The sequence below is a fragment of the Solea solea genome, chromosome 1, assembly GCF_958295425.1.
Source record: "Solea solea chromosome 1, fSolSol10.1, whole genome shotgun sequence".
Lineage (NCBI taxonomy): Eukaryota > Metazoa > Chordata > Actinopteri > Pleuronectiformes > Soleidae > Solea > Solea solea.
The window spans coordinates 9476245-9490582 of NC_081134.1; the positions used below are offsets into that span (position 1 = coordinate 9476245).

The following is a 14338-nucleotide window of genomic DNA, read 5'->3' on the forward strand; positions in this document are numbered from 1 at the left end:
GTTGAATCAGAGTGATGTTACAGTTAAATGTAATGTCTGTGAAGTGTATCTGGACTCTAGTCTGTAGGGCCGCCTCTGTTGACTTCAGGCACTGCAGAAGGGGAAAAAAACTATTCTCAGAAACCTGCCACTCTCCTCCTCTCCTGAGGATGGCGCCCCCCTGAGATGAGCTCGGTGATCGTGTGCAATTCCGTGTTCGACAAAGTACCGAGCTTGGCAGCCAGAGAGAAGAGAAACCGACCCTTTAGAGACCGTTTATTTTTCCTTCCTTTGCAAATCGTTTTCCCTCTGTGATTTCTGAGCTTTCTGTAGCTTGTCGGGAGTTAAATACGAACCGGAACTAACGCAGTCCGATCTTCGGACGGTGCTGGGGCGCCTGCGGGTAAGGTGCTTTTTGAATCGAAAGGCAGTCGCGGCGTTGGCGAGCTGGCGTAGAAAGGGGAGAACCAGTGCTGCGCAGCGAGTCGGTCAGTTAGGGAGAGCCGGGTGGACCGCGACACAGCCGTCGCCATCGCCACGGGGAGTCGGGGCCCGGGAGGGAGCCTGCCAGGCCCTCGGCTGGATGCACCCTGCTTGCCTTGCCTCAGCCGCAGTCCGAGATGGGGGAGACCAAAATTATCTACCACCTCGACGACCAGGAGACACCATATCTCGTGAAGCTGTCTGTGCCGGCGGACAAAGTCACTCTGGCAGACTTCAAAAATGTCCTCAAGAAACCAAATTACAAGTTCTTCTTCAAATCTATGGACGATGACTTCGGGTAACTGAATGGAATGGTGTATTGTTTATCATGGGGCCAGCACATCGCTATTGCGGTTTTATTTTTGTTAGTGCAGCTTTATTAACATAAACTTAGTTGTTCGCTAATCCAGCTGGCTTGTCACCAGTTAAACGTTACCTGGTTACCGATCTTTAGCTAGCTACGTGCTTTGCGGTTCCTTTGTTAGCTGCTAGCGACGAAGCTCGCAGCGTTAGCAGCTGGTCTGTTCAGCGTCCCGACCCCGTTTGTTTACATTGCTTGTGTGGCTAGCTTATGCGTCCTGTGTGCCTTGACTTTGTTTGACCAAGTTTGGTATTTGTCCGTTTCACAGACACAAAGGAAGGACCAGGGTGACATTTCAACCACTTTTAAATTACTTGAAATCATAAGTAGCTGACACACATATTAGTAAGCAGTTACTGGCGTTACCAGCGTCAATTGTATGTTGAAGGTTTGTGCTAGCACGCTAACGTCAGAATGTAGACAGCCAGAGTCAGTGAGCCCAGCAGCAGGCCCCTGCTGTTGTTGTCTATTAGCCCGAGGAATGCAGAGTTGAACACAGGAATGCCCTGTTCACCACTGTGGCAGCTTTACGAGCTTGTCCCTTTGTGTTAAAACATGGTTGGAAAAGTAGAGTTAAGTTTTATGCTCCTCCAGACACAGTGCCTTCTGCGGGGTAAGGAAAATAGGGGGGCATATACTATTTTTAAAACTGCTCAGCCAGGTTTCCCTGAAGTTGTTTTTGGCTTAACCCAAACTAGGGAGGGGCAACAAATTCAGAACATTTGCAAAGTGGGAAAGATTTTTTTAAAGGCCCCAGTGATAACCATGTTGTGAGGAGTGGATGGATATTCAGTAAATAAGCAATTGAAACCTCTACTCCAACCTGTGTTGGTATAGATTGAGTAACCAGTCTGACTGGAATAGAGAGACGCCAATGTTTTCCACACCCCCCAAAGAAAGTCTTACTGATCATCAAGATTCCTTATTTTCAATGAGGCACAGTCTGGTCATGTCATGACCAATTGTCTGAGACACTTTCTAAACATGTACCTGATTTATTCTCTGAGCTGTTACAAACTTAACAAGGGGGTGGTTTTGACTGGCTTTGTACATTAGTGCTAGCCTCTGACACAGATGTTGGGTTTCTCCTCTGCAATTCTTGGATTTTGATGAATAATGCCAATGGTTGTTGATTTGTGAAATTGCTGTTTCTTCTAATCCATATTCAGTTTTGCTTCTCTTAACTATAGACTATATAGAAATAGTGGTTTTTCACTTTCAGTTTGCCAGATGAGACCATTCTGGAAGCAACAATATATTGAATAGTCACTCCGCTGGTTGCACAACAAGTTCCATGGTCTCACTGACTAATTTATGGTCTTCTTTAATAGCACATGTTCAGTTTTGTAAATAATATATCAAAAGGAAAATAGGCAGTAAAGGTAAAGCAGTGTGGACAGACACCAGCGCTATTGACAGCTGGTATCATCCAGTTCAGATTATTTTGGTTGAGGTCAATACCAGTTGTCACTTGCTCTGAACATTCATTGTTTTTTTTAAAAAAAAACGGGTTACCATAGTTACATATTACCCTCTAGAAACCATCCAGGAACAGTTTACAGTCTACATAAAGCTTCATGAAACAAATTTCAGTTGTTATCTCACTGTCACTTTTCAGTACTGAGTTCCAGCATTCTCTAAAAAAGCAGTATATCTAATTGGCTGGCGGTATAGTGAGGGCACAGTTAAATCAGTATATCAGTTATCCAAGTTGTTGATGTCTGTCCTAGCTAATGGAAGTAGTGCCCATGTCCATTGCCTGTAAATGTGTTTTATTGCCCTGAGAGCTTTTGTGTTTGTAAAGGCTGACTGAAACAAAGCTTTGTTCTCTTTATAGGGTGGTAAAGGAGGAAATATCAGATGACAACGCTAAGCTGCCCTGTTTTAATGGACGTGTGGTGTCATGGGTAGGTCTAACATACTTACACCCTGGAGTAATTTTTCTGGTTTGTTTATTTGTTTGTTGTGCTGCTGTCTGGTCTGTGTGGTGTGGTGAGCGTCTGTGCATTTATTACAGCGATTCCCATCTGTCGGCCTGTGACCACAACCATACTTCACCCAAGAGAGAAGCTCAATCCATCTGTGATAATATAATTATTACATAACGATCCTGAGATGAACACACATGCAAGCACTATACATTCAGTTGTGCTTCGGTGTTTTAAGCACTTAAAGAATAAGAGTGCTTCAAAGTTTTTTTAACAATTTTTAAATGCTATTCACTACATGCACCGCATACATGTACTTGCATGCAGTATTTCATTTAGAGGCTCTGGGCAATAATTCTGAACAAAACAAGCGACATCTGGTGCTGGAGCACAGTCTCTTCTCTTCTTAACACTGAAATTGGATTAAGAGCAAGTGAAATCACAGGATAGAAAGAAAATACTCCACAACAAAGAGCTGCACTGCATGCCATTTAACAAGAAGATTGAATCTCATAAGAATGGGAGAATAAAGTTCAGTCAGTTATGTGCCTTAATGCAAAAGGCTGATGCATTTAGTTAATTTCATACTGTGTGGTTATGGCAGATTTTATTTGCGAGTTCTCAACACAGTGTTATGAGTGTTTGTTCCAGTATGGCCCTTTCTTGTGGTCATTTTCATTAGACTTCAGGTTTGACTGGTTGTGATCTAAAGTCAGTCACTCACAGTGTGTGTAAATATGTTTTTATTTCTTGGGGTTTTGTTAAAATGTTATTTCTGTTCTTGTGTGTACATTTGTTTGTCTTCACCACTCATCTGTTGTTTTGATTGATTGTTCTCCCTGTTATCTCATCTCAAAAAAACACATTTTCATTAATGTGCTCATTTACTTCATCTTAGTGCACCTCAGCTGTCCTGCTGCTCAACTCAAATGTGCTTCCGCTCTTTCTATGTACTGAAGTAGAATCCCCGTAGTCTCTTAATGTAACAGTGCACATACTATAAATGAGTATAAATGAGATAAATGGGTCAATAACAATGTGGCAACATGTAGATAAAAGCAGCAAATATTGGCACACCAGTTGATGCAATATAACGTTTACTAAGTTATTGCTAAGGATAACCTGGCTGAACAGTGTGGAGAGACAACATGAAAGATGTGCTGCTTGAAACGTGACTTACAGAACATAATATGAGAAGGATTACATGCAGGTTTATTTTTGTTATATATGGCATGGTAGATACAGCATATGCATTGTTACTAAATATATTTATCATTTGTTTATTGAATTAAAGTACACATTTTATTTCTAATATGAACAACATCCAAGATGCTGAACTCAACAGAGCAGAACTAATCCTTGCTGAAGTGTGTTAGAAGTTAAATGGCAAAAAAATAAATAAATTAACAGCTGGATAAACTAATATCAAAATTTACCTCTGATTTATGTATGGAGCCCAGTTTCGCCGTCGTTGAGGTAACTTGGATTAAACACAAGGCCTGACACAGCTGTTTTCTATCTCTCCTTCTGTTTAATCCATAGCTGCTTTGAGCCGTCTTTGCTCTTTCAGCAGGAAATTAGATGATAAATTCATTTTAATATCTGTGGAGACATAGCGATCCATAAAGTTAGAGCACTTTTTGGCACTTTGTAGCTGCCAGCTGTGTTATTCTGTAGCCATGGTTCACTTGGCATCTGTAAATACTGTTAAGCTTGTAGGTAGTGACAGTCCATCAACATGTATACTGCACCATCCATCCCTGAATATGGTAAAGCATAGATATAGTAGTGTCCTGACATGTGTCTGCTGTGTATTTTTTCCTCTGTCTCATACAAATGTCTGACCTTGTTCTCTGTTGACAGTTGGTTTCTGGAGACGGGTCCCACACAGATGCAGCCTCAGTTGCAGATAGTTTAGAGCCAACACCCCCTTTGGAGAGGACTGGGGGCATTGGAGACTCACGACCACCTTCCTATCAGTCAGTATATTCAGAGAACTCTTGTGTCATATTTATTGAGTGTGCTGGAGGCAGAGTTTGTGTAATGTTTGACTCTGTGGGTGTGGGAAAGACAGGGAGATGCCATGAGTACTTGTGTTCAGCTCCATTTAGTTGTCTTGAATGAAACCTTCTGTGCTCCCTAATAACCCTGTTTACACAGGAAACAGCAAATTGAATTGAAAAAGTATTGCACCTTGTGATTGCAGAAAAGGAAAGAAAAACATTATTTTTACTTAAACCCTTGTATTGTTAAGTTATCTCCATTCCACAAACAAATCTGCCCTTTGAGTTAGTGCTGCAGGTCACATGTTTCTCTCACACATGTTTTTTTTCTGTTAACAGTCTGATAGTTCTTTGAATGTGTCCGTTAGAATGATGAAAGTGAGGTTGGACTAGTTTAAGTAAATGAACACATGATGTTAATAGACCAGAAATGGTGCATTAAATCAACCAACACAACAATTACAGCTCTTGCCAACTGTTCAGCCTCTGCTCCATTGAGCCAGATACAGTTTTACACACAGTATGTGATGTGATTATTAAGAGAAGTACTTAAATGGCTCTTAGGCAAACTCAACTGCTACATACTGATTCACTGTAATCTGTTTTTGACGCCCACTCTCTTTTGCTCATGTACTCACTCTCTGAAGCGGGAAAGCAGCAAGTGGTCGGGACAGTTTGGACAATGAGACAGAGACCTCCTCCATGGTGTCTCAGAGGAGGGAGAGGGAGAGGGAGAGGCCAAGACGGAAGCACACAAATGACCACGGTCAGAAAAAATGATCTGCCACGTCATGTTTTATTGTTTGTTTCTTGATACCTCCTGCATCAGGTTAATTATTATATTTTCACAAGTCTTTTTTTCTGTTGGGTGAAACTTAAAAGCTACATGTTTGTAGTGGGATATTAAGAATCTCAGAATAACTTGTAAGGGCTTTACAACCTACGATGTATGCTTGTGCTGTGACAGTTGTGGGATTGATGGTAAAAATGTGTGCTATGGAGTAAAGATTCTAACTAATTTGTCCTCTTACTGCCAGATTAGTAGATACAGTTTGCTTTTAGTTTTGTCAAAAACTGAGTGTATCCCTGTTACAATTCTTTCTTGCTGCAGGCGGGAGACAGAATGGCTTCTCGTCGCGGGCAGTGGGACGTGGGGGCGCCGAGTATGACAGCTGCTCGTCATTCATGAGCAGCGAGTTGGAATCCACTTCCTGCTTTGATTCGGAGGACGACGATGCAACCAGCAGGTCTGACGTTTGCTTTGTTTGATGTGAAAAGGCATTTGGCCCGAGGAAAGCATCTGGCTGTACAGATGACGAATTTTGGCACAGATTAGTGCAGGCTAACTGTCTAGTGGGTTTTGTGGTCACCCCTGGTTTGTCCGTCAGGAGCTGAAGAAATATCTGTACCCCACTAGAACCTCTGCCGCTCTCAGCCTTAAGGGTTCTCCCACCATGCTTCCACGGATGTTGCAGCTCGAACAGTTCTTAATGTGTGTTTCATCTGTGTATGAGTTTCATTCCTCTGTAAAAAGAAACACATTGTTGCTTCAATTTAATGTCTGGATGGTGGAGCCAACTAATGCTTTGACATTCAGCACATAACTTCGAAGTGAAGTAAACGGGCTGCTTTGTTGCAAACAGTTAAAGCTTATCCTGACTCCGGGGAACCATAACTTTTGTTATGGAAAGAGTGGAATAGCTTTTCTCACCGAACAGTGAGGTTCACATCTAACATTTAAATAAGTTACACGGAGACAGTTTAATTGTGTTTTTGTCCAAGTATTTTTTATTAAGGCAATGATTTTTTTGTGGTTAGGAGGAAATGTTTATTTAATATCTGAGATATCAGATAGATACAATTTCAAATAAAGTATAAAAGGGTTAATGTTAAGTTTTGGTATTGTAACAAAGCCAACGTTTTCATTAATAGTTGTTTTCTTAGCCGTCCAGTAGAAATAATTTAAATTCAGTAAAGAACTTCATTCTTTTATTTAGGTGTCATTTTTCAGGAGGCAAAGTATGAGCTTTTCTTTAGTATATGTAGTCAATGGAGAAGCTACGATCCACACAACCTTTCCCTCACAGGATACTATGCTCAGCAACACAGTAAACATGAAAAAAAAGACCCTTAAAATAATCCGGTTGTTAACTGATGTATTGCAGCATTATAATAGTATTCTCAAAATCTTTTCTCTTTCTATGTTCAGATTTAGCAGCTCCACTGAACAGAGCTCCTCTCGCCTAATGCGACGACACCGCCGTCGCCGACGGAAACCGAAAGCCTCCAATATGGACAGGGTGAGACCACGCTTACACTAAATCATATGCACACTTCTTTTTTTAAAAATTGGTCCTGTGTGACTTTTGATCTGTCCTCTCTCCACTCACCTCCACAGTCCTCATCATTTAGCAGCATCACAGACTCCACCATGTCTCTGAACATCATCACTGTCACTCTCAACATGGGTAAGATACTTGACCTCCGTTCATGTTCTCCTTTCACATGACAGGAAGATACACAATTGGTTCCACGTTATTTCCATTTGGGATAATTGTTTCTATCTTTGCTGCTTTGCTTGTTCCTCGACATAACACAGAAAAGTACAACTTCTTGGGCATCAGCATTGTGGGTCAGAGTAATGAAAGAGGAGATGGAGGAATCTACATTGGCTCTATCATGAAGGGAGGAGCTGTCGCTGCAGATGGCCGCATAGAGCCTGGAGACATGCTGTTGCAGGTGTGTGTGTATTCTTTTTTGTTACCTCTTTATGACCTTTTCTGGCATGCACACTGACCTTGTTAGTACCAGTGGAACTGGTTAAGTTCACTGTTTGAATTGTGGTTAGGTCGAGGTTAAATGTAAAAAGTATAAGAGGTAAATGTAAGATGTTTGTTCATTTTCTCCTACTCTATTCCTTTGTATTTTACCGATCAGCCACTACAATCATTTTGATAACCTTTTTTAATGTTGTGGCCGGGCAATGTATGTCTGTGTCCAGTTTTGAAAAAAGTTAATTCTTTACCTTTATTCAATGTTAAACTGCTCTCTGTTTTCATGGCCTGACAAAGTAAAATACATGTATATTAGCCAAAACATGAAACCCAGGTGCCAGTTTTAACAGTTTGGCTGATTGGTTTGTTTACATTTGTTGCATTGTATGGCAAGGTTTTTAATATGATAATGGTACCTAGTGTTGAAACACTGCCAGTCCTGCTAATGTGCAGTGGAATTTATTGTACTGGCTGAGGCTATAAAATGTTATACAAGAAACCTGGCTCATTGTATTAGATTTTACATACAATTTGGTTTAAATTGTTTGTACAGTCTGAGAGATTGCTGTGGAGAAACGATTGTATTTTAATCCCTGTAGGTGAACGACATCAACTTTGAGAACATGAGTAATGACGATGCAGTTCGAGTGCTAAGAGACATTGTTCACAAACCAGGGTGAGTAGCACACAGACACCAATTTTTATAAATGAGTATTGTTTGTAATAATGTGTGTTTTTAGATTAGTCTAGATGTAAGCATTGTCTCTGTGTTCATTACCAGCCCCATTACCCTTACTGTGGCGAAGTGCTGGGACCCGAATCCTCGGGGCTGCTTTGCTTTACCAAGGAGTGAGTGTTTCTCCTCTCAGGTTTGATTTGTGTTTACTCTGGCTTTGATAAGATCACTGACTAATTTTCCTTCCCTACCTTTTGTTTCAATAGGTGAACCAATCCGGCCCATTGACCCAGCTGCGTGGGTGTCCCACACAGCGGCCATGACCGGTGTTTATCCCCCATACGGCATGAGCCCTTCCATGAGCACCGTCACCTCCACCAGCTCCTCCATCAGCAGCTCTCTCCCTGAGACAGAACGTGAGTCACATCAACCCCTGAAGCTGGAAGCATGAAAGCTGTTCACAGTATCAACCGAAACCTTATCCAGTTGGTTTTCCCTAACCTCTTCATGAGGGCACTTGAAACCAATCAATTCAGCCAATCACACCATGAAATAATATTATTTTGGATATTAGGGTTGCAATTCTTGTGCAAAGTATTAGTTGAATTAGTTAATAAATTATAGTCGGTTAATCCTTAATGGGGTACACATTCAGAAGACAGAGTCTGTCATGGAGGACGTAAGTTGATATGCCCCCTCTGCTGGTATAAGTTGTAACTACACTATATGTGAGGTCCAGAGAATGGCTACGTACACAAAAAGGAACTGTTATCAGTTAATTATTCATTAATGAATTCTTAACCTATTAAATTATTAACAGCAGTTAATTGATTAAAAGTTTATAATGTACATCCATTGTGGGTATGCTAGGATTTTCCTTGTTAGAAATGCTGTAATATCCCTATCTTTTTCTAGCGCATTAGTAAATCTGTGTTGAGTCTGGCCCTGCCCTGCCCTTTCTCTGCATTCCTGCAACTTCTCTCTGTTCCAGCTTTTTACTGTGCTCAGCTCCACAGCCTCCATCTGCTCTTGTCAAAACTAAGCTCATAACTCACAACTTTCATCCTCCCTGTAATCTTTGGAAGGACAGAGATGGGTTTTTTTCCCTTTCTTTCTGGAGAAAAGTCTCCACTCTTGACAGACTTCCTTGACCAGGAGTTTCCCTTGCAGACAGAACATGAATTTCACTCAATCACTTGCTTTGGAATCATTCCAACAATTAAAAGCAAAAGAAAGTAGAGGTGTTTTGCTGGTACATTTCTGTCACCATTTTTACCGATTTTGAGATTTGGGTAATTAGCCAGGATATATTTCAAGTGTCACTACAGTGAAGTTTAAAAGGAAAAAGAATCTCTGAAAACATAAATTACACGTTCCAGTTTAATGTGGACAAGGGAGTCAATAAAACAGTGCAACTACTTTAAATTTAATCTGCAGTGACAACAGCCACTTTGCTTGTTAACAAGTAACTGAAAGCTTAGCAAATGATGTCTTAAGTTATGTGTGGGGAAGTGGAACCACCTAAAAGTAAACTACAGCACAATCTCTGAGTGCAAAAACCTCAATTAGATCATATCTGTAATGTGTTGTCGGGAGGACATTCAATCCATTAAGATCAGTGTTTTATTGGGGTTTTATCATCAAAACCATTTGGCTAGTTCAAATAAAGATCCTAACTGATCCTGTCTTTGGGTTAAGACAGAACAAAGGCTATTACACTCTGAAACCTCAGGAAACCAAATATTATTTATGGCAAATTCCTAAACAGACCAACATTTTTGTATTTCACCAAATAACAGTACTCAGCTGTTCCAGCATTTAAAAGTTTAGTAGGAAAACAAAATGCAATTCAACAGTGTGTCCATAGACGAGAATATTTTTGTTCATAAAACAGGTTCAAGCCATGAATATCTTTGATTTAAGACCTGACTTAACTCTCAAAGAAGGATGTGGTTCAGCTCCAGTGTTTGCTTGAATATGTATCCTGTGATCTTTCCCAGGATTCGACGAATTCCACCTCTCCATCCACAGTGACATGGCAACAGTTGCAAAGGCCATGGCTTGCCCAGAGTCGGGTCTAGAGGTGCGGGACAGGATGTGGCTGAAGATCACTATCGCAAATGCCTTTATTGGTATGTCTGTCAAAACAGAGGGCATGGACTCACATTTGTTATTTCCTTCATCAGTGTGCACTGCACACCAATCTCTTCCGTCTGCTCTACTCAGTGTGTTGACTGGCTCTGCCAGTGCTTCAATGTTCAAATGTCATGACATAAACCCTTGTATTTCAGCAAAATGACATCATCACCACTTTTCATTGCAGGTCTTTAATGATAGTTATCTTATTAATCAATAAAAATAGTTCATTCTTTTAAAGGTTAGCATATCTCTTGGGTTACTTTGTTAGTTGCACATAACATCAGTTCATTTGTTTTTGATTTTTATATAAAATAAAACAGTCGACATTAGTCATGGAATAAAATAAGCTGCAAAATTCATATTATTGCTCCTAAGATAAATGTCATATGTGTCTTCAGGCTCTGACGTGGTGGACTGGCTCTTCCATCACGTGGAAGGCTTTTCAGATCGCCGCGAAGCTCGTAAATATGCCAGCAACCTGCTAAAGGCAGGCTACATCCGACACACGGTGAACAAGATCACCTTCTCTGAGCAATGCTACTACGTCTTCGGAGACCTGTGTGGCAGTAAGTGCACACTGAAACCTTAGTTTAGCTCAGGTCATCTTGTTATCAGTAAAAGCAGCTAGAGCTAGTTGTATTATAGTTGGTTGTCTCTGTGGAAATCGTTATCTCTTTTTATTTTCTTCCATAGACATGACCCACCTGTCTCTCCATGATCATGATGGTTCTAGCGGAGGTGCATCAGATCAGGACACTTTGCCTCCTCTGCCCCACCCGGGGGCAGCTCCCTGGCCCATGCCCCTGCCCTATCAGTTCCCTATCCCTCATCCTTACGACCTGACACAGCCGTTTCCCGGAGGACCAGGCGCTGGCAGTGCAGGAAGCCAGCACAGTGGTGAGTACAGGCTGAATATACTGTTCACAATCACACTACATTTATATTAAAGAACAATCACTGAAGAAGGGGAAGTAATGTGCTATTTGGAAACAGCATGTTTATTACACTGTCATTCTAAGGGATTTCCCAACACATATTTACAGTACGATTTGTCCAGTAAAGCCTACACAAGGAACAGACAACTCAGGAATGAAGGAATGAACATAAATAAAATTATTGTACTGCAATTGTGCTTTTCTATTGAAGGAGAAAACACAAACTTTTGAATCACTCAGACTGGACGTGTGTGCCACAGACATTTTAAGGAAAACTGTGTGTGTTTGGAAACGTATTTTCTTTCTCACCTACAGACAGATGACCGTGTTGACAACATATGTTGTCTTCACCGTTTACATACTGCATGTTTAAATTAGATTTCTTCAAAGACTTCAAGGACAGTCTGGCTCCGATGAGGGTGACAAATATGACTTCCAGCAGCTTCAAAGCTGCCTTATTTACATTTGTATTTTGCGTATTGAACACATGTAGAAATAGAAAGCCAGACGTTGTGGTTTTCCAGGCAGTCTGCTTACGCAATTTAGCTATTTACTGACCAACAACAGCTGGGCCCACTGACAGCACAAAACATCTCTTATATCCTGTCCTGATTTTATGTTTGCACACTACCACAACCCTAATGTAGTGGTGAATATTTAAGCTAACGTGATACACCATGGTTTGTGACAACACTGGTTGGGAGTTGTAAGGTTTGTTGGATTACTTTTGATGGCAGAGAAATGTTTCCCTTCGGGTGTTCATGCTAACGTTATAGACCAAAGGAGACTAACTGATTAAAATCCTTCCATCCGTCTGTGGATTTGATGTCATACAGTTGGAACTCCATTGCAAAATGTAATTTTCATTCACATAAACCATGATGATTTTAACTGGGTGTTAGTGGTAATAAAAGGATAACATGTAATTGCCTCTGGGAATGGCTGAGAATTCTCTGTGACCTGTGGTCTGAATTGGTCTCTCTTGGAGTCTCAAATAATTGGTCAACACAGTCTGCGTCACTTTACTGGCCACATGGGAAAGAGTGGCTCATGTAAGTCATAAAGATTTCATTTAAAAGAAATATAATAATGTGGCTGTTACTTTGGCTTTTCTCTGTTCACAGAAAGCAGTGGTTCAAACTGCAGCAAGAATGAGGCTCGGAAGTCCGGCGGCAGTGGCAGCGAAACTGAGATCAGGAGCCACCGAGCTCCAAGTGAGCGTTCAGTGGCGCCCCCAAGTGAGCGAAGCATCCGCAGCTCAATCAGCCACCGCAGTGCCAACTCACACTCAATAGCCTATGGGCCTGGCCTTGTTTATGGCCCCCCTGGCTTGCCCCCCCAGCCCCCACATCTATCTACTGCTGCACCAGGTGCCCCACCAGGCAGAGAGGTTACCTCTGTGCCCCCAGAGCTCACCGCGTCACGTCAGTCTCTGCGCATGGCAGTGGGCAACGCCGGAGAATTCTTTGTTGATGTGATGTGATGTGATGCAGGTTACAGGCTGATAAGAGTAGCTGATTGGACTTTTCATGTCATAATAAGGCTGAGAAGGACAACACAATAGGACAGGAGGGAGGGAAGACAGGAATGCTATAACCCCCAAGGCTGTGATTTCACCCTTCTACATGGCAGCAGTCCTGCTCTATATGCTAAGATGAATGCTTCTCTTTTGCTTTTTTCCTCCTAGTAGTGGCCATACTTTCTTCAGTGAAGAAGCCCTCTCACTCAAAATGGAACCAAAGCGCCTTTCTTAATATACGCTCCTTGGTAAGGAAAAGTTTGTGTGAGGACAAAAAGCAAGAGAGAGAAAGGGAGGGGGAAGCAGTACAAATAGAGAGCAGGGGAGGATGACTCAGCGCTTTTCTACATGGATGTTTTTCATTTGTTCCTCTGTTCACTCTTCCCTCCTCTCTGCCTTCCTTATCTACACTCTCTTGTCCTCCCCCACATGTCGTCCACGTCAAAACTTAGAGGAAGAAAGAAGTGTCTTCCTACCTTTCATACATTCGCTTCCCACTTGCAGACCGCCAACAAGAAAAAAAAATACTAAAGCTTAAATGAACACTAACTTTTTGAACTTATTCAGACCTTTTAAATGTTTGCTTGACTTAAGAGCAAAAGAAGTGGAAAGAAATGTGTGCACAGTGCAAGAGAACTGCAGTCCTTACCGTAAGAATGCATTTGTTTTCTTATATATAAATATATGTATACATATGTATGTATACGTATATGTAGCTGGTCACAACTAGTTTTATTTTATAATGCTTAACTTAAGCATCCAGCTTCAAGAGTCATTTTTACACTACACAACTGCATTTTCATCTGTTAACCAGAGCATTTTCAGACTCTGTCTTGTGATAATGTATAGTGAAAAAAAATCTTACCATGACTTTCACACTACTCTTTTATTAAGGAAAAAAAATGTCTTTTTATTTATAAATATAGTTTTATGACTTAAAGTTTCCTCTCTGCATAGTTTTATTTGGTTTGAGTATGTGTGTGTGTGTGTGTGTGTGTGTGTGTGTGTGTGTGCGTGCGCGCGCGAGCATGTGTTAGTGTGTAAGGCTGAACTTTGATGCCTAGTGTTTTTTCCCCCCTTCTTCATGGTACCTGAGGTCATATTTGCATTTAAAAGCAGTGGATTCCAGATTGTCCAGAAGCAGGAATGTGAAGGTTAGGCAATGTGGTGCACAGATGTGTGTGTGTGGGCTGTGGGTGTGCAGGAGATCAGCCTGTTTATTTTTGCATCAGAACTGAGTGACCTTATGCAGAATGTTTCCTGTGTTTGGAGAGGGAAAAACTTTGAGAGGTGGCTTTATTCCACTTGAACAACAAAAGCCAAAAACAGGACAGAATAAATCTAGACTACCCACACATCCTTTAGCCAAAAGAATACACATAAAGGAGATATTTCCATAGGGTCAGAAAGGAATAGTTCAGTTTTGTTTTTCTTGTTGGGCTGTGTATGGTATTAATGCACACAGGGAAGGATTATGACCCAGTGGGCCACTGGGCCCAGACAGGTAAAGGGCCCCCACACATTTATGATGCGCTTTGCAC

General features: G+C 41.3%; 1 protein-coding gene across 1 annotated transcript; it reads left to right on the forward strand.

Moving 5' to 3' along the window:
• The first annotated feature begins 160 nt into the window (after positions 1 to 160).
• Positions 161 to 13737, forward strand: LOC131458268 (segment polarity protein dishevelled homolog DVL-3-like). Its single transcript, XM_058627241.1, has 15 exons — positions 161 to 760; positions 2661 to 2730; positions 4615 to 4730; positions 5402 to 5520; positions 5866 to 6001; positions 6964 to 7054; positions 7153 to 7222; positions 7354 to 7493; positions 8128 to 8204; positions 8310 to 8377; positions 8471 to 8620; positions 10205 to 10336; positions 10742 to 10909; positions 11037 to 11240; positions 12403 to 13737. The coding sequence occupies exons 1-15, from the start codon at positions 600 to 602 to the stop codon at positions 12759 to 12761; spliced, it is 2061 nt and encodes a 686-aa protein (XP_058483224.1). The 5' UTR covers positions 161 to 599; the 3' UTR covers positions 12762 to 13737.
• The last annotated feature ends 601 nt before the right edge of the window (positions 13738 to 14338 follow it).

Coding starts and splice junctions, on each gene's coding strand:
- LOC131458268 (XM_058627241.1), top strand. CDS start 600: ATGGGGGAGACCAAAATTATCTACCACCTCGACGACCAGGAGACACCA. Junction 2,731..4,614: donor ATGGACGTGTGGTGTCATGG/GTAGGTCTAACA, acceptor CTCTGTTGACAG/TTGGTTTCTGGAGACGGGTC. Junction 11,241..12,402: donor TGCAGGAAGCCAGCACAGTG/GTGAGTACAGGC, acceptor CTCTGTTCACAG/AAAGCAGTGGTTCAAACTGC.